General features: G+C 43.4%; 1 protein-coding gene across 1 annotated transcript in view; it reads right to left on the minus strand.

The window, feature by feature from the left end:
* LOC126293246 (AF4/FMR2 family member lilli) overlaps positions 1-2726 on the minus strand; it is a 609408-nt gene extending 606682 nt beyond the window's left edge. The window contains exons 1-2 of the mRNA XM_049986364.1: positions 2721-2726; positions 1957-2590 (exon numbers count right to left, since the gene is read on the minus strand). Of these exons, the coding sequence (XP_049842321.1) occupies positions 1957-2590; positions 2721-2726 (640 nt within the window). The remainder of the gene's footprint in view (positions 1-1956; positions 2591-2720) is intronic.
* Between the last annotated feature and the right edge of the window lie 23460 nt (positions 2727-26186).

Raw genomic sequence — 26186 nt, forward strand, 5'->3', positions numbered from 1 at the left:
TGCAAGGAATATTGGATGAAGATGATACTTTGAGTCGCAAGCAAATGGCAGCAGTGCTAAATGTTGCACAACAAACAATTTCTGACCGTTTGAATTCTGTAGGAAAGATCCAAAAGTGTGGAAAACGGGTGCCACATGAATTGAATGAAAGACTGAAAAAACCATTTGTCAAATTTTGCTTCAAAGACATGAAAGAAAACCAATTTTGCATCGAATTGTTAGTGGCGATTCAAAATGGATTTATTTTAAGTCCTAAATGGGAAAAATCATGGGTTAATCAGGAACAACCATCAACATCGACTGCCAAACCAGATGGATTCGGCAAGAAGGCAATGCTCTGTGTTTGGTGGGATCAGAAAGGTGTGGTGTATGATGAGCTTCTAAAACCCGGTGAAACTGTGAACACTAATTGCTACAGATAACAAATGATCAATTTTTAACTATGCATTGATCGATAAAAGACCAGAAGACATGGCAAAGTAATTTTTTTACACGACAATGCACCTGCACACAAAGCAAAACTGGTTCAGGATACAATCAAAACATTTGGCTGAGAGCTACTACCCCACCCGCCGTATTCAGCAGACTTGGCCCCTTCCGACTACCATTTGTTTTCATCAATGGGACACGCATTGGCTGAGGAACACTTTGATTCGTACGAAGAAGTCGAAAATTGGGTGTCTGATAGGTTTGCTTCAAAAGACGAACATTTTTATTGGCGTGGTGTCCACGTATTACCAGAAAGGTGGTCAAAATTAGCGTTCCTTTTCACAAAAAACGCTCATTTCATACAGGTATGCCTGGTATACACCATAATTTTTATGTCCATCTCCCTTACGACTTCATTCTTCTTCTAGATTTCTTGTATCTGGATGATGTTCCATGCATTCTGCCCTATTCTAACGGGGGTAGGACGTCAAACAGGAAGACTTTGAGAAGGAGAGGCATCACAGGACATTTCGGTTTCCACTGTCTTTTACAAATAAATTCATGAAACTTTGTCAGCATCACCAGGAAGGATTCAGGATTCACACTCATTGCAGTGGAAGATCGAAAAAATAACAAAATAATTTTTTTTACGAGTGAAATTTCATCATTCTTTCACTTACTAACGGCTGCATTTATTGCTATGGGTACACTTTTCTTCATAAGTTAGAGGCTTCAGTGAATTTTGCACACCATACAAACCATACTTACAGGTGCATGAAACTCTAGAACTTGTTTAATTTATGAAAAAACGAATGAGCTGATATATTTTAAACTTCATGTTCAGAAAAAACAGAAATTTTCTAGTTAATTACCTCAATTTTTACCACAGTTTATAGTAGATTTGTAAAATTATAGAGTTCATACACCTTTGAGTATGGTTTGTATTCTGTGCAAAATTCATCGAAGAATCTCTCTTACTTATGAAGAAAAGTGTACCTATAGCAACAAATGCTGCCGTTAGTAAGTGAAAAAAACGATGAAATTTCACATGCAAGAAAACCATTTCGTTGTGTTTTCGAACTTCCACTGCTATGAGTGTGAATTCTGAAACCTTCCTGGTGACGCTGACAAAGTCTTATGAATTTATTTGTAAAACTATAGACAGTGGAAATTAAAATCTCCTGTGGTGCCTCCCCTGCTCCAAGTCGGCCCGTTTGACGTCCTACCCCCCCTTAAATTGGACTACGAGCCTCTCGACGGTTGAATATTTTTTTATCACAATTAGACTTAGAATGCCGGGCCATCTATTGGTTATCGTACGAAATAAATATGAGTACATAATTGTCCCTTTATAGCTTGGTGTGCAGTTCGACAACATTTTAGCCGAAGCGGGACCTGTACTCGTTATGGCCTGGCCCGTATGGCGATGTATCAGCCGAGACGTGGCTCTAACGCCGTGGGTCTGGTAGGAGCACACTGTGTACGGCGGTGCAGCGCAGGGCGGACAGGGCGGGCTGCTGCGCTGACCAGAGGCCGTGCCGGTCACCGGCTGCTCCTCCTCCAGGTACTCCTCGCCGTAATCGTAGTCGTCGTCGGCGCCGCGGGGGCCCGCCAGCCGAGTGCGCGGCGCGGCTGCGGCTGGGGGCGGCGCCTCGCCTGGGGGCGGCGCCGCGACGGCGGCCGCCTGGGAGGCGGCGGCCCCGCGAGCCGCCATCGTCGTCAGCAGCAGCGTCATCACTGCGAGCGGCACGGGCGCCGTCATGGCCGGCGCATGGCCGCCTCCGGAGCGCCCAGACCTCTCGCCTTCCGCCCCCGGCTCGACGGCACACGACGCCCCGCTACTACGACGGCGGCGGCGCCGGTGGCATCGCGGCCGCCTCAAAGCGCCGCGGCGCCCGAGCGAACCAGCCGCATCGGGTCGCGTCGGGTCGGGTCGGGACGGGACGGCACCTCGCGGCAGCGCACGCACGTCCGCCAGCCACGGCGGTCGCAGCACGACTGCCGGCAGGCGCGCTGCGGCACCGCCGAGCTTCCGCTGCGCCGCCGCCGCGCGGCAGCACCGTCTGCCCGCGGCGGCCGCCGATTGGCGCAGAGCGCGCCGCGCGCACAGCTTCCGCTTCCCGCCGCTAGGTGGCAGCGCGTCGCGGGCAGCTGTAAAGCTCTGTCCAAAGGAAAGTATGGCCACCCTACCCCGTGCGTCCCTTACCTACTTCTCCAAAGCCTGGAAACTGCTCAGGTAGTAGTAACCCTACCTAAATCTAATAAGACCTTATCCTTCCACAAAACTGTACACCCATCCCACTCCTGCGCTTTCTAGGGAAGTACTGGAGTGCCTGATCCTCAGCGCCCTATCGAAATTGCCACTAGGCAATAACACTATCATCCCTGAGCAGTTTGGATTCCGCTCCGGACACAGCACCATCCATCAAGCCCTGCGCCTGGTGGAACACATATGCAGGGCGAGAGACCGGAAACACAGCGCAGGGGCAGTCTTTCTCGATATCGACAAAGCATTCGGCAAAGTCTGGCATGATGACTTGATATACAAGTTATCCCAGTTAGACATTCCAGGACAAGCCATCAGCACGATTGACTCGTTTCTGGTGGGGAGGCAGTACCGCATCAGGGAGGCTGTGGCAGGAGATACGCAGGGCTCAGTTCTTGGCCCCATATTATACTCGCTATACACAAACGACGTGCCAAAGTCGGCAGGAGGTGACATAGCGCTGAATGCCGATGACACGGCGCTTTACAGGAATAGCAGCTACCTCAATTTCATAACAAAATAGCTGCAGGAGCACTTGGATGGAATCGTAAAATGGTGCAATATTTGGAAAATAAAGATAAATCCTGAACAGTCAGTAGCAGTCATGTTTACAGAGAAACTGGTCCCCCCAAACAGACGTATTTTTGTAGCTGAAAAGGAAATAGAATGGACTGCTTCAGCTACACACCTAGGCCTTGACAAACGCTTAACCTTCCCAAAGCAGATAAACAGATCCAGAGGTAGAGGCTACACTGCTTTCATAGAACTATACCCACTCTAGAAAGGTGGAGCACTCAGCATAGAAAGGAAACTTAGATTATACAGGGCAGTTATCCTGCCAAGTATTTTATATGGATCAGAAGTTTGGTCCATGGCAGCAGACGGACATCTGCAAAGAATTCATAGACTCCAAAACATAATCCTCCACATCATCGCTGACGCAGACCGCTACACACTAAACACACAAATTAAGGACCTCTTAGAGTAACCATCTATCTAGACTTATATTAAAAGAAAATCAGAAAAAAACTCTATGAAAAGGCGCCTACTTTGGCCCACCAACTAATAAATCAGTTAGGATCCCATTATCCTGATGCTACAGACAAGTGTCCAATATCAACATTAGCCAGAGAATTCAGGGCATAACAGTTACAGACAAAACAGGCAGACATGCAAACATGATTTAGATAAACTACAAAAGCTATTCCTCTAAATATCATACAGCCTTATTACAAGTCAGACGGACAAAGCCCTGTGGTGCTTCGGTGCAACATTAATATAGATAAGCTTCCCCCTGCGTTTGCCGCTGACCGTAGTTTATGATTGGCTGAAACGCGTCACGTGACATTAGCAGCCATTTTGGATCCAAGCGTGACGTGTGAAGTAATGGACGTGTTCTATATTTTAAGATTTTAATAGAATAATGCTCTGGTAGTGTGCTTTTGGTTGTTCATTTCGAGGTGAAAAGGAAGGAAAACTGTACAGAATTTCTTCCAAAGAGAGGGGTGCAACAAGAAGGGGAATATTGGTCGCAATGGGAAAGGTTGCAGGAACTCAACTTAATCTTTCAGTTAATTATATTCATATCTGGCCTTTTGTTGTTTTCTGCTTTTTGCATTGCTGTTAGTTTCCAATCCATTCGAACAGCAAAAAAAGTCAGATGAGCTAATAGGATGGTTTAAAGGTAATTTAATTACAAAACAGAAATCTTAGAAATAAAACTGCCACTGTTAGCATAAAATCGGAAAACAGTGACTGGTACTGTAAAAAGTTATCATGAATGATAAAAACATTTAACCTGATTGAATGCACAGTATGGTTTAAACTTTTTTTTACGATGCTCAAAAGAATAAATTCTACTTTGTCCAACACAATATAATGTAATAAACTAAAAAAAAATTTGGACAAGGCAAGTACCGAACCTAGTTCAGAAATGACTACCATTACGTGGAGACCGTTACTTCTGTTGCACCATTGTCGCTAATCTACATTATATTAAAAGCAATACAGTTGTTACTGCTTCCTACTGCCTACCTCTGATCGTAGTGTTGTGACCATAGAAAATTTTAATTTTTATTCTTGCTTTTGTGACCATAAGAGTCCAGGCTCCATAGGCAAAACAGCCAGCCGACATTAACAAATAGTCCACCAGGACGTAGGGACTGGATAAGCGGCGGAGGCTGCCAAGTATGGCTCGTTTAACAAATAACTTAGTGTTTGACTTCCTGCCAGAGGAAGCAGCATGACTCAAACTTGCGCAATGGAAGACACAAACACCAGGGCGACAATACAGCAAGAGAGAGTGTCAGTCACGTGCAGAAATGACTTGTGTGGAACCAAATTAAGTAGTGTGCAGCTAGAAACGAAAGTGTTGTGTGCGACCGAAGGCATTCTTGTGCAAGCCAACCAATTAGAAATGAAAGGGTCATGTGAAACAAATTAACTTGTGTGCACCCAAGTACATGAGAAACGAAATAAAAGGCCAGGCAGCGGAATAGCTAGAAGCAGAGATTCACATGCAGATTCAGAGCCAGATTCCGCAGCGAGACGCCAGCGGGGCCGAGTAGGCCCGTAGCAGCCGATACAGCTGATAAAGACCTCAACTATGAGAAGACGGTGACAGACTCTGGTGGACACTCAGGAACTGCAGCTCAAGTAGGATTTTTAGAGTTTCATTGGAATAGTGTTGAACAGAGGCTGGCAGTCTTCGTCTCCATTACTTAGAGAGATTTCAGTGCCAACCAAGAACAAGCGATTGCTTTGTACTTGTTTCTTATATGTACCGGCAATTAGCTTTGAAGTAGCAAGTCCGAATAAATAGACTGAATCTTACTAACGGGTTTACGGTCCAACACCTCTCATAAGTATATGTGAGAATAAACTTGATAGAAACTAACCAATCATTTATGCCTATTGCAATTCTGTAACCTATTTTCAGGAAACTTATTTGCTTCAAACCAAGGAGATTCTCTCCCTGTCATCTCTGATATAAAGGTTTACAGCAATTTATAACTAACCCAATGTCGTTGACATCCAGATTGCGCTACGCAGTCTGCTGTTACTTCTTTCTGGTATAGTGAGGCTGTGCTGGGATGTGACAGTAGGCCTAGTTTTATTTGAACACGTCTTTAAAGTATTGCAGTCTCTTTTACTTTGGCAATCATTCTCCTAATGTCATAGAACAATTTTATGGGACAGATCTGACAAAAATATAAAGGATACACAATCATATAGGCACATTTATTAGCTCTATTTACTAAGGTACCGTGCATATATATTTCAATCCAATACTTTATGTCGTATAACAAAAGAGACATTGGGCGAATTTTCGTAGTATCGAGTAGCAGGAATAACAACTAAGTCGATATATAGCTTTAAATTAGGGACGGATTTTTCCTTGCGCTTGCAAACTAATAGTGGTTCCCTATTGTCCTGCTGACTATTGGATAGGACCAGTTTAACGCTAATTACGAAAATTTGTGTTCAAACTCGATGCTGCAACAACTGCGAAATCTCCTTTCGCTATTAATAGGAATAGCAGGGAAAAAAAACAGTGTTTCATGCTCTCCACAACAAATGCTTCTCGACCCATTTAGCTTAAATTAGTTGAGATTTTTTGTTGCTAAATATCCGACATGTTCCGTTTGAAGCCACCGGCCAGTTCTAGCAGTGCATTAGCTGGTTGAGTGTACTACTTTAATATACACAGCTAAATGTGCTGTAGAAGTCAATGTTACAGCAGCGGCGCAGTGGGCCAGAACTGGCGGCCACTGACCAGTTGGCCGTACTTTCCCTGGCTGCTGCACATCGTGGGCGCTTCCGGCTGATGCAGAAAGGGGAGCGTGACAACCTTAACCCTTTCGCTGCTGTGGGCGTCTGTGCACGCCCTGCTGCGCTATTCGCCAGGCACTGTGGATGTGTAGGAGCGCGTCACTTTGGTTTTCCTACAGTGCTGTGGACGTCTGTATGCGTTCCTGAGTCGCTGACACCTCACTGCTCCAGACAAGTTATTTCCATACGCCAGTGAATAAAAAAATTTCGAGTCTTTATCATACAATATATGTGCCTTCTAAACATTCATGGTGGTGTCTGATTGTTCTATATCGTGTCTCGCTACCACTTTCGCGCAACGACGATCTGAGCGTGTTTTTTAGGGAATTAACTAGTTTGAACCTGGGACCTGTTGCTGGTAAGGAGACGCCAGACCACACATGACATGTAGAATTCAGAAGGGTTCAGTGAGACTAGCGATGATATAACCAAATACTAAATGATCTCAGCGTCAGCTCCACTGCACTCCCTGTAAAAGAATCTTAATACTAACTCAATTTAGTGGAAGGGATTCAAGGCTTTCCTATTTTTAGTTAGCTGGTAAAAGAAAAAACGTCGAAAAAGCAATTAAGTTCCCCATTGGAAATTTTATTCTACTCACAAAACATTGTTTATAAATTGAACTATTGATAAAAGGAAGTGTTTTAATACAGGATGGTAAAAACCAACTGCGTTCAACAAAAATGTGAACGAATATTCCCTGAATGGGTTTCCAAGTTCTACACTCGATCGAAGGATGACCTATGCCATATCACATCTATAATCTAGGTTTAATTTAAGTTTCACAAAAGAGAAAACTATCAAAATGGTCTACAGTGACCCTCAATTATCTTTAATTACTTATCTAACTTGTAAATTACAGTGGCTGATGTGGATTCTCAATAACTATATAACAGAAAAATCATCGCGTTTCAGATCTTTTCTTCAAGTGGCAAATGTGAACACCATGAGTTTTAATTAAAGATTGACACTAGTATTACGCAAAAAGGGGGTGTAACAGATGAGACTTCTGCAGTTCTGAGTGAAGTCTTACGCGCTAAAAAATGCGGCATCGCGTGCGTTCATTACCTTGTCGGTGTTTAGGCAGCGTCAGGCAGCACACCTCCGCTCACCTCGCCATCTCGGAAGCAACTCTCTTCTAACTTCTCCTTACTACAATTTACCGAAGTTGCTTTAAAAAAATATATCAGGCTGTGTTTTCATCTGGCCGATCAGGGTCTCAATGTTAACCTTAAGCTCCGCCTACAAAAGTTATGTCTATGCAATGAGAAACGTTATACTTTTTGTGGTGGGGCAATGTTTTTAAAGTTTGCAACGTAACAGAGACGCGAAAAATCTCACGCTAAAACCTGCAGCTGGTGTGGTCCTTTTAGCGTTATCGTAAGATCTATACTGTTCTTCTGGAGGGCTCTATCTTTTAACATGGGCTGGGGGGTGGTCCTAATGTAACAGACACACGAAAAGGAACACGCTAAAACTTGCGGGTGGTAGTGGCCCTTTTTGTGTTATCTTAAGATCTATACTGTTTTTCTGGAGGGCTCTAGCTTTTAACATGGGCTGGGGGGGTGGTCCTTGACGTAACAGAGACGCGAAAAAGTCTCGCGCTAAAACGTGCGGGTGGTAGTCTTAGCGGCAGGCTACCGACGTAGGTGTCCAGTCCGTCCCTTATTGTAGGGCCTTCTAGCTTAACACGGTTCTGCTCTCGGCTTCTGTTCTCGTTTCTCCCCTCGAAACTGCGTCGGTCTCACGGTGGGAAGGTACGACATGCATTTAGGCATTCTTGTGTTAGTCTGTGGTATTCCATTTGCTCACTCGTTACTCGTATTACTTTGGTTAATTTAATGTCACGATTTATTCGGAGTTGTGACATACTACTGGATTTGCTTATCATGTCAGGGTTTTCATGGAAGGTGTTGGATTTACCTGACACCTTACATCCTCACTGCTAGCTATGATTTGCAGAAATCTCGTTACGAGATCAAGAATCGTTTATGACAAACGACTATTTTTATGTAGGTTGACTGTTAAATAAACGATAACAGCAACCAGACATTTTTTAAATGCTATTTATTAATTTATTTCTTTATTTAAATAGCGCCATCACCGGTTTCAAACCGACATGTTCATCTTCAGTGGCTAGTTCATGTTTTACATTAGCTTTCGCCTTTTGTTTCCCCTAGTGGCGAAATTTCCTTGGGGTGGTAGTGCCCTACACCCTACGTTTATAAGATTTGTAGACTTAGAGAAGGCTTTTGACAGTTCGCTGGAATACCCTCTTTCAAATTCTGAAGATGACAGGGGTAAAATACAGGGAGCGAAAGGCGATTTGCAATTTGCATAGAAACCAGATAGCAGTTTTAAGAGTCCAAGGGCATGAAAGGGAAGCAGTGGTTGCGAAGGGAGTGAGACATGGTTATAGCCTATCCCCGATGTTCTTCAAACTGTACATTGAGCGAGTAGTAAAGGAAACAAAAGGAAAAGGAACATTCGGAGTAGGAATTAAAATCCAGGGAGAGGAAATAAAAACTTCGAGGTTCGCCGATGACACTGTAATTCTGCCAGAGACAGCAAAGGACCTGGAAGGCCAGTTGAACGGGATGGACAGTGTCTTGAAAGGAGGATATAAGATGACCATCAACAAAAGCAAAACGAGGATAATTGAATGCAGTCGAATTAAGTCGAGTGATGCTGATGGAATTAGATTAGGAAATGAGACACTTAAAGTAATAAAGGAGTTTTGCTATTTGGGGCGCAAAATAGATGATGATGGTCGAAGTAGAGAGGATATAAAATGTAGACTGGCAATGGCAAGGAAAGCGTTTCTGAAGAAGAGAAATTTGTTAACATCGAATATAGATTTATGTATCAGGAAGTCGTTTCTGAAAGTATTTTCTTTGGAGTGTAGCCATGTATGGAAGAGAAACGTGAACGATAAATTATTTGGACAAGAAGAGAATAGAAGCTATCGAAATGTGATGCTACAGAAGAATGCTAAGGGTCGATGGGTAGATCACATAACTAATGAGGAGGTACTGAATAGAACTGGGAAGAAGAGAAATTTGGAGCACAACTTGACTAGAAGGGAATGGTTGGTAGGACATGTTCCGAGGCATCAAACGATCACCAATTTAGTACTGGAGGGCAGCGTGGAGGGTAAAAATCGTAGAGGGGGACCAAGACATGAATACACTAAGCAGATTCAGAAGGATGTAGGTTGCAGTAGGTACTGGGAGATGAAGAAGCTCGCACGGTATGGAGCAGCAGTCAGAGCAACTTCAAACTAGTCTCTGGACCGAAGACCACAACAACAACAACAACAACATACTGTGAGAGTTATTCTAGGTGGCAACAGTTAGTGACTCACACTGCATTTTGTGTACAACTAAATGATTGATTTGGATTTTTAAAAAAGAGTTTTCGATTTTGTCAGTAAAAATTAATTGCATTCAAATTGCCATTAAAAACATCAGAGAAAGAGCGCCAGTAATTTCTCACAAATGTTTATTATTTGTTTTTAGTTTCTATGAAATAATAAAAGTGAAAGAAAGTTATGCAATAAGGATAAGTTGAAAACTTAACAGTTCATTTATACATGTAGCCCGTTCTTTACAGGTACCATTTTGATCTTGCAGCCACTATAAATCAAGTCGCAAACGAACTGAAGATGTTAGCCGCCAGTTGGCACTGATTTATCTCAGTGGGCAAAGTTGAAGATTTGTGCTGAACTGAATTCGAATCCTGGTCTGGGAGAAATTTTCAACTTTCCTCCTGAATGAGTGTCCACCAGAGGTAATATCTTTAATTTCTTTGTGTCTTAATTCATTCGTAGTTTACAATGAGAATAGAAAGTAGTTGATGTGCTGCCTGTGTCCACATAGCACGGCCTTGTAAAAGAACAAATTAACACCAAACAGAGTTTTCCAACCTCAGTTTTCACCCTCTGGCACTGACTATTCGTAATGCTGAAACAAGGGTACGATCCTCGATTCCAAAATGATTACTGAAGAAAGATTTAAAAAATTAGAATTAGTAGGAGAATATTCCCGAATATTGGAGAACTTTTTGTAGTACTCAACCCCCTCATTAGTTTTTGAAAAAAAAAAAAGCAGCGAGCAGTGGACGCACTAAGTTTGCTTTCATTTCCCTACTTTATTTGTATTTTGATTCTACATATCTTGAAACGTGTAAAGCCTCAGGAAGCGTTAGAGTTTTTCAATCTTTTCCCGATTTTTATGTCTATTGCTGGAAATTACAGCAATAAAAAACTTAAAATCTGTTATTTTAAAAGCCAGTTATTTTGAGCTGTTTTAACAGTCAAGTCAAACTGCACATGAACATAGCTGCATAACCGAAAATCAATTCTTTCAGCATTAACCACCATAGCTACGCTTTACCTCTGTACCGGGAAAATACAGCCAGCTTGATGGTGAACGTCATTTTAGTCTATCGCTGTGCAGCTCATAACTTAGACCTTAGAGAGACATAAACAGCACATGCAACGATTTCCGCCGTGTTAAGTTCTAAAACCAACATACATGTCGTGTAACTGAGCGCAGAAAGTTCTATTTACACCGACGGAAACAACATCGTAACTCAAAGAAGAATTGTCCGGTATATATGAAAGTTGGTAGGCGTGTTTCTATATTTGAAAGATGGTGTCTGTTCACATTCGAGTCAGTCGCATAATAGCGGTGCTGGTAGCGCAAATCAGGTTTGCTTTAAGCATAGCTTGTGAGCTTTAGTTGCCTTTCAGATTGGACGTGGTGAGCTCATGTTAATCAAGAATGAGTTTAAGGCGACTATGACTTAATTATCAAAACCTCGCTGCGTTTGAACAAGGTCTTGTAATAGAGCATCGAGCAGCTGGATGTTCTTTCCAGTGATATTGCAGAAAGATTTGGCAGGAATGTAGCCACTGTACATGACTACTGGCAGTGGTGGTGACGAGAATGTATGGACACCAGAAGACCGGGCTGTGGACAGCCACATGGCACCACCGGAAGTGAAGACCGTCATGTTAGGCACGTGGCACTTGTAAGGTGGCGTGGTCTCCTGACCTTCGCTTCTTACATATTCCGTCCTCACAATAGTACTCTGCACATCAAGACGCTTCATTCGAACAGAAGCTCGATCAGGTAGAGTCAAGTTTGTATTGAATTCATGTAAGCAATATGCAAATCTACTAAGTAAATTGCAAGTGGGCACCCAGGTTGAAAAAAAGTCGACGCTGGCACACAAAACATGACGGTCACAGGAATTTTCGTTCTAAATAGGAAGCCAGCCTTCTGGGAAGACTGTTCCTTCAGAAGGCTTTGTCAACAACACACCTACTTGGGCCGAAGAGACCGCCCACATAGAAGACAGCTTTTGCCAGAGCAAAGGAATAACGACCTCAGTGTTCGACTTGAAAGCAAATTCCGCTACATTGTGTGGGAGCGCTGAGAATACGCATTTTTTCTTGGACCGACAGCATAGTTATGGAGTTCTCACAGGAGGACGGTATATGCCTAACGGAGATGCTACAGATTTCCACATTGGTCGACTTAAACAAAACGTCATTCTCCCGTTTAAAAGAACAACGCTGATTGGTGGAATATTTCTGTCGCAAATAGTCAGAGGAGTGAAGGAAGGCAGCGAATGATATACCCTTGCAACTTTTCCAGAAAAAGGGGCCGTTGTCGCTCTTGGAGAGGGAACACGTAACGAGAGCGAGTATGTTGGTATGTGTATGGAAAGAGTGAGGAACACAGTCTCTCCTCAGTACTTCACTGGGAGAGCACCTCCGTCGTTAGCGAATCGGAGTACCACTCTATATTGAATCGCTCGTGATTAAGCATTGTTCACTGTGTTGGCCGCCACACTTATTGTGCGGTGTGAACACGGAGTACTAGTTAAACGCTTGCGAGCGAGTATTGAGTGGCATCGCGGTGGACTGGTTATCTGACCGACGCGCCATGCCAGTAGTTTGACTTCATCAAGGCGTAGGGAGAGTTTGATTGACGAAGATCAATCCAGGTAGAAGGACATAGTTGTTGTATTTGTCAGCAGCGAGCAACACAGGCAGCAGTCGTCGCTGCTCACGGTGTGGTGCACTACAGCGTATACGAGCCCCATCTGACCTCCATAACAGTACACTCCATTACATTTCTCAAGCGTAGCCTTGACCGTACCTAGAAAAGTTATTCAAGTTGTGTAGGTGCGGCTCTCAGCCATTCTGATGAGTAACATTCTTAAGGAAAATGGAGAAAAGAAAATATTTGTAAAATAATAGTATTCCTATCCATAAGAGTCAATCTACTGTTCCGAAAAGAACCCGGAAATTTGTTATTATTTTATAAGAAAAAAATTTCCCTTGATTTCTCACAATTTTTTGTAATAAATAATATTTTTCGTTCGTTTGATGTTTTTCTTACACTAACTAGCAATACTCGCCTACCCAAGTATCCCACTAATTACATACGAATATATAGAATATTTTCTGTCTTTTCCTTGCAGCAGACAACCCCAGAAGATATTTGTTGCTGAATGTTTTTCAAGCAGTTCCTGTTGGTACACTAGGAGCGTTTGTCTGAGTTCTGTAGTAGTTGTTGTGGTCTTCAGTCCTGAGACTGGTTTGATGCAGCTCTTCATGCTCTTCTATCCTGTGCAAGCTTCTTCATCTCCTAGTGCCTACTGCAACCTACATTCTTCTGAATCTGCTTAGTGTATTCGTCTCTTGGTCTCCCTCTACGATTTTACCCTCTACGCTGCCCTCCAATACTAAATTGGTGATCCCTCGATGTCTCAGAACATGTCCTACCAACCGATCCCTTCTCCTAGTCAAGTTGTGCCACAAGCTCCTCTTCTCCCCAATTCTATTCAATACCTCCTCATTAGTTATGCGATCAACCCATCTAATCTTCAGCATTCTTCTGTAGCACCAAATTTCGAAAGCTTCTATTCTCTTCTTGTCTAAGCTATTTATCGTCCACGTTTCACTTCCATACATGGCTGCACTCCATACAAATACTTTGAGAAACGACTTCCTGACACTTAAATCAATACTCGATGTTAAGAAATTTCTCTTCTTAAGAAACGCTTTCCTTGCCATTGCCAGTCTACATTTTATATCCTCTCTACTTCGACCATCATCAGTTATTTTGCTCCCCAAATAGCAAAACTCCTATACTACTTTAAGTGTCTCACTTCCTATTCTAATTCCAGCAGCATCACCCGACTTAATTCGACTACATTCCATTATGCTAGTTTTGCTTTTGTTGATGTTCTGTAGTAGTGTAAGGTGGAAATTGTTTATTGCAAGAGCGAAAGGGTATTTGTTGGATCAATACATTGCGCAACTTGAAAAAGTAAAACCCACACATTCACATCCTGGCGCATCGTACTGTGTCCGCAACAACAATTTGAGCAGCTGTCAGCACCACAGTGACACAAAGAACTGTTACAAATGAGTTGCTTCAACCACAGATCCGAGACAGATGCCGTGTAGCGTACGTTCTACAGATACTAAATCACCGTCTTTTGCCACGTCAGTGTTGTCAACCGAGAGCTCATTGAAGAGCAGGGTGGAGGCCTCTTGTATCTTCTGATGAAATCTGGATCTGCCTCGATGTCAGTGATAGATGTATGTTGGTTAGGAAAATGGCTCTGAGCACTATGGGACTCAACTGCTGTGGTCATTAGTCCCCTAGAACTTAGAACTACTTAAACCTAACTAACCTAAGGACATCACACACATCCATGCCCGAGGCAGGATTCGAACCTGCAACCGTAGCAGTCGCACGGTTCCGGACTGCGCGCCTAGAACCGCGAGACCACCGCGGCCGGCTATGTTGGTTAGGAGGAGACCAATTGGGGGCCTGCATCCAGACTATGTGCGTGCTAGACACACAGGAGACGCGATTTCGTATGACAGCAGGGGCACTACCGTGGTTATCCCATGCATCCTGACTGCAAATTTGTAGCCAATCCGGGGCTTCGACCTGTTATATTGCCAGTCATGAACAGTATTCCAGAGGGTAGTTTCCAACAGGATAACGCTCGACCACATACCGTTGTAACCTAACACGGTGCCCAGACTGTCGACATGTTGCCTTGGCCTGCTTGACCACCAGATCTATCTCCAATAGAGCACATATGGGACATCATCGGACAAAAACTCCAGCCTCATTCACAAACAGCATTAACCGTCCCTGTATTGACCGACCAAGTGCAACAGGCATTGAACTTGAAAGGTATGTTTTAAGGTCTGATCAGGGTAGCTCCAGAATATAATGTCGGTAGTTCCCAACCGCATGGTGAAATGAGTATATTATCTTCGCGCATGAGGATCTTTAATGGTTAAGAGAGCCGGGTAAGAAACCGGGGTGTCACAGCTAGGTGACCGGAGGAAGCAGACGTGTGGTGACAGCTGTAAGGTAGGTCGCACTCTCTGCTCTGACCAAACATTAGCACGCAAATGAGAGAAGATTTATAATGATTTCAAAATGGTTTTTGTTAGATGACGTTCAGTGTTAGGATTTTATGTCCAAGGATCGACACGGTAGGCGTTTTGTAAAAAAATTTACAAGAGTTATTCGTGCTTCTAAAATGTTGGGAATGGTGGATTTTGTGTATGACTTAAAATTTTAACAATATGTATATATATTGAAATCAGCACTGTGTTTAAATCTAACAGCCTTTGCTTGTACTGAATATGAAAATGAGTAGTAAGGTAAAGTTACCCACCAATGAAAGAACGTAAAGAAAGTGAGGCGTCGATGCAGTATATATATGCAGTTCATAGTTTGAAATCGATTTTGGTATAACTAACGTTATCAGAGCAATAACTAATTTAATGCCATTGTGCAACTAGCATTGTTCAAGATATAATTTCGTCAAGTAAACATCAGGGCCAAAAGTTAATTTTCCAGTACCATCTTAACGCCATTGCACTAACGGCATCATTCTCTTAAACTTGATTGCTGGTTCAAATACATGCTGCATTTCTGTCAAAATGGAGGAGTGCAAGAAACAAGTTCAGAGACGCAGTCAGACGCAGGTTTGTTGAATAATTAATTTAGAACAATATTATGAATGATAGTTTCACAAACAAAAAAGGAAACAATTTTGGTTAGATACTTTCATAGTCCATTCCACAAACTGACATCCGGCACCTTTGCAACAGAATAGATGCAGGTTTGTATCCTTGCATTCAATATTCTGGAGCTTACACCGGTTATTAATGTACCAGTATTCCACATTTTCAATGGCTTATGTCGAGCTTATATTAACCGATGATCTTACAATGTTAATCGGTTTAATTGTGCCTAGACAAATCTATTCCAGAAATTTCATCACCACAATTGTTTTTTATATGTTGCGATTTTAGTTCCCTATTCCGCCAGTATTTGCGCGTGAGAGGTTGAGAATTTTTGCACGGATGGACGAAGCAGTTAAGGCAGCCGTTCCAGAGGAGCAGAAAATTCGGGTTCGAGTCCCGGTCTGGTAGAAATTTTCTGTTTCCACCACTGATGTATTTCACACGATAAGCGGCTGAAGTCGTGTTTCTCATGACAGTGAATCTGAAGGACACTTCTGTTGCCAACAGCTCTTGCTTTCATCGATGACACTGAAGTCATTTTCAGCAACAATCGCGGCTGTTGTAAGAGCGGCACCTCTCAATAGTAAACTGGTTTTTGGGGAAGATACCGATTTTTTTTACGTCATTGTGTGTTGTTATGCGTTATCGGAAACGCAGGCGATATTTTAAGTTTTCTTTCATTTATACTTGTAATCAAATCGTTTTAACAAAATGTATGTGAAATCTTATGGGACTTAACTGCTATGGACATCAGTCCGTAAGCTTACACACTACTTAACCTAAATTATCCTAAGGACAAACACAAACACCCATGCCCGAGGGAGGACTCGAACCTCCGCCGGGACCAGCCGCACAGTCCATGACTGCAGCGCCTAGACTAGTCGGCTAATCCCGCGCCACAAATCGTTATAACACTTCAGGATATTGTTGTAGTAGTAATACAAATGCAGTAGACTAGTACAGTTACTCTAATTTCTGTGAAACGGCCGATATTAATGCGATGGTTATCATTTTTGTTGAAACTTCCTGGCAGATTAAAACTGTGTGCCCGACCGAGACTCGAACTCGGGCACACAGTTTTAATCTGCCAGGAAGTTTCATATCAGCGCACACTCCGCTGCAGAGTGAAAATCTCATTCTGGATCATTTTTGTTTTTGGCCAGGTGGATACGTAGCAGACAGTTTCAAATATTGAATTGATAATTCTCTCTTTTCACAAACGGCAGAATTACGTTTGTTGAATGAACTCCTGCTCCTTTTGCAGTTCACTACTTCCACAGGAATACAACACGAATTATCAGTTTGGCAGGACGCTTTTACTTTTCTGATGATCCCTCAGCAATACGTTTGAAACCTTTTGTTGCTCTTTTATAAGAACTGACATCCATTTGCATCAGGAATGTCCGGTTTTTTACCACAAACATGTGCTAATGTTTTTTGAATTTTGTTTTATGAAGTACAAATACCTTAACAATATGGACATAAAAGCATAATACATTAGAAGACGTTGATTATAGAGACAGTTCTTTTAATGCGTCAGATATCAACTTTCTGTCGTCTCAAAATCATTCATCGAGTCTTTGACCTAAGGTGCATCTTATTAGTATGAGATGTACGCATATCAGCTGGACAGACTTTTGCACGATATCCTTCAGGATAACTTTCAACAACTGTATCAATAAATGCCAAGCAGAATACCTGCTTGCAAAAAGGCCTGAGGTCGACCAACGCGTTATTGGCTTGTGGAACTCTCTCTTCAATAAACCATCCATATTTTCTAAATTTGTAATCATTTGTTTGTCTGTACATGTACATCATATCTACCGATTTCCGTCCTATTCGGATAATTCCTTCCTGCTCTCCTTTTTTTTTATTTTTTGTGTTAGAGTGTATTCAATAGGCGTGGTAACAAAGCAAGTAACTATATAATGAACTAATAAGCAATCAGTTGCATAAAAGAAATTTAATTTATTCACCGGTCTCAGACACTTAGGTCCGTTGCTTGGGAGAATAAGCCTATAGCATTATTTGCGAATGTCAGTAGCAGTGTGCATACAGCAAAATGCCATAGTCATGTGGTTCACAGTGTCTGCATAAAACTCAAAGTAATGTGGAGAGCAGGCTGACAGCAGTGTTGATAGCGTGAGGCTTGGACCATTGTTGAGTTGAGCTAGAAAGTAATTGTTGATGACACTGGTCGGAACTGCTGCATTCAGTCGTCGTGAGTCACATCGATTTACGTACAAGTCTACATTTCCTCCATTTCCAGCAGGTATCGTTGTGTATGGTAGCTGCTCTCATACGCAAAGTTAAGAATGAAATTGTGAACAAGTTTAATGTTTATATTCATTGTTTCGAATATAATACATGAGTATGTAGTTCATCTTGTATATTTACAAACACAGTCAATTCAGTACAAATGGTCTTTGTTGACTGTCAAAGTGTACTTCCGTAAGCTGTCCGCCAGTTGGTGAAGATTAAGCGCGAAGATCGATAGCAGGGTCAAATGCACCTGTTACAAAGGAGGCCAGAGTCACACCGACAAGCAACACGCCGCCAACGCCCTCTTGACAGCAAGTATTTAGGCCACTACCATTGACTGGAGCTCTCATTCACTCATCCAGTTTGGCATCTGCCAGCTTAATCGCAGAGCGGGTTTAGTTCATAACAGCTACGACAGTACGTAGTGACCATATTACTGATTATAGCGCGCCTATTGCTGATGGGCTTGTACCTCAAACATGGACTCCATTCAAGTTAAGTAAATACTTCCCGTTCACGTGAATAATGAACCGTATTAATTCACATGTGCATTGTTGTTGTAAACGGAGGATAACGGCCACCCATAAGAACATCCTCGCCCTTGCAATTCAAGAAACAAGCTTTGTAACGGTTTCCTAACAGGGAAATAAGTTCAAAACCAAAAGCAAGTACACTACTAGCCATTAAAATTGCTACAATTAAGACGACGTGCTACAATTAAGCGACAGGAAGAAGATGCTGTGATATGCAAATGATTAGCTTATCAGAGCATTCACACAAGATTGGCGCCAGTGGCGACACCTACACCGTACTGGCATGAGGAAAGTTTCCAACCGATTTCTAATATACAAACAGCATTTAACCGGCGTTGCCTGGTGAAACGTTGTTGTGATGCCTCGTGTAAGGAGGAGAAATTCATACCATCTCGTTCCCGACTTTGATAAAGGTCCGATTGTACCCTTTCGCGATTGAGTTTTATGGTATCGCGACATCGCTGCTTGGTCGAGATCCAATGACTTATAGCAGAATAAGGAATCGGTGGGTTCAGGAGGGTAATATGGAACGCCGTGCTGGATCCCAACGGCCTCTTATTACTAGCAGTACAGATGACAGGCATTTTATCTGTATGACTGTAAAGGATCGTGTAGCCACGTCTCGATCCCTGAGTCAACAGATGGGGACGTTTGCAAGACAACAACCATCTGCACGAACAGTTCGACGACGTTTGCAGTAGCATGGCCTATCAGCTCGAAGACCATAGCTGCGGTTACCCTTGACGCTGCATCAGAGACAGTAGCGCCTGCGATGGTGTACTCAACGACGAACCTTGGTGCACGAGTACCAAAACGTCATTTTTTTGGATGAATCCAGATTCTGTTTACAGCATCATGATGGTCACATCCGTGTTTGGCGACATCACGATGAACGCACATTGGAAGCGTGTATTCGTCATCGCCATACTGGCGTATCACCCGGCCTGATGGTATGGGGTGCCATTGGTTACATGTCTCGGTCACCTGTTGTTCGCATTGACGGCACTTTGAACAGTGGACGTTACATTTCAGATGTGTTACGACCCGTGGCTCTACGCTTAATTCGATCCCTGCGAAACCCTACATTTCAGCAGGAAATCGCACGTCCGCATGTTGCAGGTCCTGTACGGGCCTTTCTGGATACAGAAAATGTTCGACTGCTGCCCTGGCCAGCACATTCTCCAGATCTCTCACCAATTGGAAACGTCTGGTCAATGGTGGCTGAGCAACTGGCTCGTCAGAATTCGCCAGTCACTACTCTTGATGAACTGTGGTATCGTGTTGAAGCTGCATGGGCAGCTGTACCTGTGCACGTCATCCAAGCTCTGTTTGACTCAATGCCCAGGCGTATAAAGGCCAGTATTACGACCAGAGGTGGTTGTTCTGGATAGTGATTCCTCAGGATATATGCATCCAAATTGCGTGAAAATGTAATCATATGTCCGTTCTAGTATTTGTCCAATGAATACCCGTTTATTATCTGCATTTCTTCTTGGCGTTGCAATTTTAATGGCCAGTAGTGTATTTCGAATAGCGAAAGGAAGGCTTTCACGATCAGAGTTCGTTCTCTACTTGTCGATTACCGAATGTTTAAGTCCTCGCTCTCCGTGAGCGGATCACATTGGAACAGATTAACACTTACGTTGCGGCCTGTATGAGTTGACAGTTTCTACAACCTAGGCAAGTGAGTCTGACAGAATACCAACAAGTTGGCGACGCGGCTACGAGGTCCCTCGATGGCGACGCAGCGAGCGGTCGGCGATGCTGGAGCAGAGTTCCTCTTTCGGTTGGCTGCGTCGTAACTGACGTGACGGTCGCGGCCGCGGTCCTAAGTACCCGAACGGCGGAGGTACACGTCTTCCCGATTGGCTGCCCTCGACACTGGCGGATGCAGCAAAAGGTTCGTGGCACGAGCGACCTCTCTTGCTTACTTACACGCCCTATGTACTGTGATCCGGTGTACGCGAAGGGCCTCTGCAGGCCGTGCTTCGAATGACGCAGTCAGAACTTCGGGCAGTGGCAGGGGCCGTGCTGGCAACCAGCACGACGCCCGTGTTTTGCCGTGTGGCGTGGGCGCTCGGCGGCTTTCGCGACACGCCAATGCCCGATGGACCCCCACACAATGAAGGCAGCAACACTGCCCAAAACACTGGAAGAATGGGAGCTGTCTCCAGGGCGCCGCCATAGACGCCGACGATGGTGATCTGGACTAGTGGTGCACAACTGCGATTCATCGCTTGACACAATGCCACGTCATTCATTACGATCCATGTAATCGGTCACAGCAGCACCCAAAACTCAGCCGTTTGTGTTGTGGTGTTAACGACAGTAAATCTCTAGTTCAGCTGCTGTTACGGTGCAGGACGACACAGAAGGGTCGTTCTTGGATGGCAGACGCAGATGTGAAATGGTTACTATATGTTTGGTGCACAATACAGCGAACCTCTCCTGTGTTGGTCAGGCTGTAACTTAACTGCTTGCCTGCATCTCTCTATCTTAGTCAATCTTCCTGTAACTGTCTACCAAAATTTCTCAAAAATGATCACCAAACGAGATAATTCCTAACATAAACTCGTGTACCGTGGCGAAGTCTGACAATACTGAATTAACGAGGGCTTAGTATGATATGCTCGACACTGTCTACGAACTGAAGCTGGCTGTTTGTATAAAAATGCGGTACTACCCCGAACGTATCCTTACTTCCGAAATAAATATGCACCTGAACATATAAACAAATTGCTGATCCGAAAATGTATTTTCACTTACCTCGTGTCTTGGCAAACATTTTTGACAGATTTCTCCTAAGAAAATGTTCAAATGTGTGTGAAATCTTATGGGATTTAACTGCTGTCATCAGTCCCTATACTGACATACTACTTAATGTAAATTATCCTAAGGACAAACACACACACCCATGCCCGAGGGAGGACTTGAACCTCCGCCGGAACCAGCCGCACAGTCCATGACTGCAGCGCCCTAGACAGCTCGGCTAATCCCGCGCGACGATTTCTCGTAAGCAGTGCACAACATACAGCAGCGAAGTAACATTAAAAACTGTGACTGAAAATTCTATACCACAGCGTGCAGTGTGCGTACATATATAATAAACTCAACGAAAGGTCGGAATTTTAACTGGTAAGAAAAGAATACTGACAAAATTTAAATGAAATGTATTCAAATGCAATGCTCTAAAAGTCATGTTCTGAAAAAACAGACCTTGGACGACTACAGATAGAACGGTCATATTCACAGGACATGTACATTAGTATGTTCTGCAGAAATGAGTAACGTGTCAGTCACCTCGATTCACCATGTATTCTGTTGCCTAGCAGGGACAGGGTCCGCCATGGGTCCTGGTAAGTTGTTCTACACATGGTGGCAGCGATGCAAGCAAGGCGCGAATGGCGTTCTGTGGCATAGCCTTCCACGCTGCCTTCATCTGGTTCCAAAGTTCACGTGTGGTGGTCGGAATTGCGTCACAGCGGTGCACCGGTCGTTTCATCATGTCGCACACATTTTCCATTGGTGACTAGTCTGTTGATGTGGCGGGCCAAGGGCTAAAGGCTGATATCCTGTGATACCAAGAAGGTACGTGTTCGTGCAGCAACATATGGTCGTGCATTGTCTTGCTGAAAAATGGCGACTGGAGTGTTGTGCAGAAACGGTATGGCCACTGGTCGCAGGATGTCATTCACGTAGGTCAGACTGGTCACAGTGACCTGGACAGGCGCCAACTGTGATTTGTGGATGTACCCACCACCACCCTACCCCTCAAGACCTCGAGTTGGAGCTTTATGTCTTGTCCGAATAGTCACTGCGATAGCGCTCCTCCTGTCTGTGACGAACCAATAAGCGGCCACCATTTTCAAATAAACAGGACCTGGATTCGTTCGAAAAGACTGTCTGATGCCATTCCTGTCCCCAGTAACGTTGCATACACCATTGCCCTCTAGCATGTTTCTCCACATTCGTCAAAAGTAGGCGGAGAGATGGACGACGCGGACGTAAACTTTTCCTTAATAAACGGCGACCGACTGTCGCCCTGGTAGTGTACCATGTGTTACGTTGTTCTACTATTGCGTCAGAGCCGAGAAAGGCCAATGGGATGAGTTGTCGATCTTCTCGGAGGGGTGGTCTGGGTGGTGCGATCTGACCCTTCTCGTTGTATTCTACGGCGTTCCGTGAAACATTCTGCGCACTCCCCTTGCACTGCCGAAACACGAGCAGCAGTTTCCCCTATGGATACACCACATTCTCTCATGCAAATAATGCGCTCTCTTTTAAACTCACTGATCTGATGGTACGGCTCGCGCATACGTCTGCAAGTCATCCCGCACGTCTCCTCAACTCACACTGATGCTTTACTTTCGGTTTATAGAACGAGAGTAGTAGGCAGATATCATCGGTAGCTGGTGTTGCTTCACGATATCTATGTTGACCTTGAACCTGCAGGGCGACATGGTTCAGTAATAATCATTTCTGTAGAACACACAAATCTACATGTCCTACAAATATGAATTTCCCACCTCTAGTCGTTCAAGTTTCTTTTTTTTTTTTTTTTTTTTTTTAAACATGAGTGTATTTACATACCGTGACTTTAAGAAATAACTTTAAGCATGGGGAGTCTCATCTCCCTATCAGACCAATCCATGTAGCAATATTATTATCTGAGCTTCGTTACTACAATCTAAATAACACAAAAAAATGTTACGCGCTTACGTATCTCACTCTTTCAACATTTCAAAAAAATCTTCTCTCTTCATAATTCTTCTCTCTCCATAATTGCATCAAAAATGTGCATACGGCAATTCCAGCAATTTCATATGACATTTATAAATCACATTTCCTGACTATTCTTCCAAATGCACCTGCCACTCAACACTGCTCAACTCAGAATTCGTGTAACTTTGCTAGCGGTCTCAGGCAGAGGAGGTCTAGCAACACAAAGATATTGTAGCAATAGTCAAAGATTACTCAGCTACATTGTTTTACCGCAGTGCAAAGTTAACAGTCGCAACACACCGTCTCTTTTTTTTTTATCACTGCGACTGCAGCGCACCAAGTGGGCAAGTAGTTACACCGGTGAGTTAGGGGAAATCTTGTGCTAGCGAAAGCGAATCGTAATTGTTTACATTCGTCTATAAAATGGTTTTTCCAAACGAGAACGTCTGCAGAGGAATAAATTACAGCAACGACAAAAAGGAGATACTGAATTTGTCTCTTTTTTAGGTTTCCTAAGGACCCTAGGAACACAACTGTTGCACAATTGCTTACTTACGATTTCCTGGTAGAGTACAAATGTTTACCGGATAATGTCATCTTGTTTAAGAACAAAGAGATTGTCAGTAAACAGCAGAAGACCTGACCTTCAGCAGAAAGACTACTCAAAAATGTAATTTCTTCACTGTCAAATCAGTGAATGTGGAACATAGTAAACTCGTATGGTTCGGAATACCTACATTATTTAGCGTGGTAGATAATGCACCACAACTACAGCTGAAGGAAAAACCACACAAAAATGATAATAAAAGAATAACAACAATAAAGAAGTTTCCCAACAGAGAAGAATCCAATTGTTGCTGCATCTGAGTCACAAAAGGAGTCACATTTATAAAAAATGCCTGTGTGTTAGAAAGCCGAGTGATGTGTAAGACTGTTCGAAACGTTAGTTTCCCTACAAAGTAGTTAAGTGTCAAGGGAAGTGATTGTCATAACAAAGAAAGACAAAAAAAGAAATATATTCTTCTGACGCTTGAAATATGCGTTTACATTCTGTCGTTTCCAGCGGAATCAGCTGCAATTACACACATATTCGCAAGTATTTGTTCGTCATTAAGTCGTGGCTTGCGTCACTGAATCAGGGAGATTTGGTTGTTTTTACGTGTATTTCAGGCTAATTCGTGTGTCTTGATAATTTACTAGTGCTTGGAACGCAGAAATGCAATAATTATTTCGTCAATAAACTAAAAAAAGTTAAATAAGAACTTTGAGTTTACGGCTGCTTTCTCGCCCCTGGGGCCGCTAGTTTCGCACCAACTGTCAGCCAGTAAGAATTTTCACAGCAGTGTGTGTCTCGACTGTAGGTGTTAGACTGTGGTTTTGTGTCAGCTATACATATGGCTATTTACGTGTTGTTGTGGTCTCCAGTCCAGAGACTGGTTTGATGCCGCTCTCCTTGCTACTCTATCCTATGCAAGCTTCTTCATCTCCCAGTACCTACTGCAGCCTATCTCCTTCTGAATCTGCTTAGTGGATTCATCCCTTGGTCTCCCTCTACGATTTTCGCCCTCCGCGCTTCCCTCCAGTACTAATTTGGTGTTCCCTTGATGTCTCAGCACGTGTCCGACCAACCGGTCACTTCTTCTAGTCAAGTTGTGCCACAAATTCCTTTTCTCCCCAATTCTATTCAGTACCTCCTCATTAGTTACGTGATCTACTCATCTAATCTTCAGCATTCTTCTACAGCACCACATTTCGAAAGCTTCTATTCTCTTCTTGTCTAAACTATTTATCATCCATGTTCTACTTCCATACATGGCTACACTCCATACAAATACTTAGAGAAAACACTTCCTGATACTTGAATCTATTGCCGACATTTACAAATTTCTCGGCTTCGGAAACGCTTTCCTTGCCGTAACGAGTCTAGATTTTGTAGCCTGTCTACTTCGATCATCAACAGGTATTTTGCTCCCCACATAGCAAAACTCGTTTACAACTTACAGAGTCTGATTTCCTAATAAAATTCCCCCAGCATCGCTTGATTTAATTCGGCTACATTAATTATCCTCGTTTTGTTTTTGTTAATGTTGATCTTATATCCTCCTATCGAGACAACATCCATTCCGTTCAGCTGCTCTTCCAGGTCGTTTGCTGTCTCTGGCTGAATTACAATGTCGTCGACAAACCTCAAAGTTTTTATTTCTTCTCCATGGATCTTAATTCCTCCTCCAAATTTTTCTATTGTTTCCTTTACTGCTTGCTCAATATACAGATTGGATAATATCGGAGATGGGCTACAACCCTGACTAACTCCCTTCTCAACCACTGCTTCATATCATGCCCCTCGAATCTTATAACTACTATCTGGTTTCTATACAGATTGTAAATTGCCTTTCGCTCCTTGAATTTTACCCATGCCATCTTCAGAATGTGAAAGGGAGCATTCCAGTGAACATTGTCAAAAGCCTTCTCTGCGTACAAATGCTAGAAACGTGGGTTTGCCTACCCTTAATCTACCATCTAAGGTAAGTCGTAGGGTCAGTATTTCCTCGCCAGTTCCAACAATTCTACGGAATCCCCGAGGTCAGTTTCTACCAGCTTTTCCATTTGTATTTACGTAAGAAACGGAAATTACAGAGCGACCAAAATAGTGTGCAAACCTCACAAGACATGTCGACAGGGATCTTCACGAGTATGCCTACTCCAGCTTTCCTGTGCAGTCCATCGCCTGGCCGCTGTCACATACAGATGCCCCACAAGCCGGGATGTTGGACGGTTCGATCAGCCGGCCATGTGGAGACTGAGGTCTCTTTCAAGCTGTGTCAGATGCGGCAAACCCTGTCCCAGACTACGAGGCATATCCCTGTCCTTCACTGTTTTCACTCAACATCTGACGCTAACATACCCCACCATACGTAGTAACAACAACATAACGCATTCCGGTGAATGTTCTATCTGTCAGAAAGTATTTCAACTTCTTCTTCTCAGCCTCGTCTCGTTGGAGCGGGACCAAATTTTTGCGTAAAAAAAAAAAGTTTCAGATGGCTCTCAGCACTATGGGACT

This window comes from Schistocerca gregaria, chromosome 10, assembly GCF_023897955.1.
Source record: "Schistocerca gregaria isolate iqSchGreg1 chromosome 10, iqSchGreg1.2, whole genome shotgun sequence".
NCBI classification, from domain to species: Eukaryota; Metazoa; Arthropoda; class Insecta; order Orthoptera; family Acrididae; genus Schistocerca; species Schistocerca gregaria.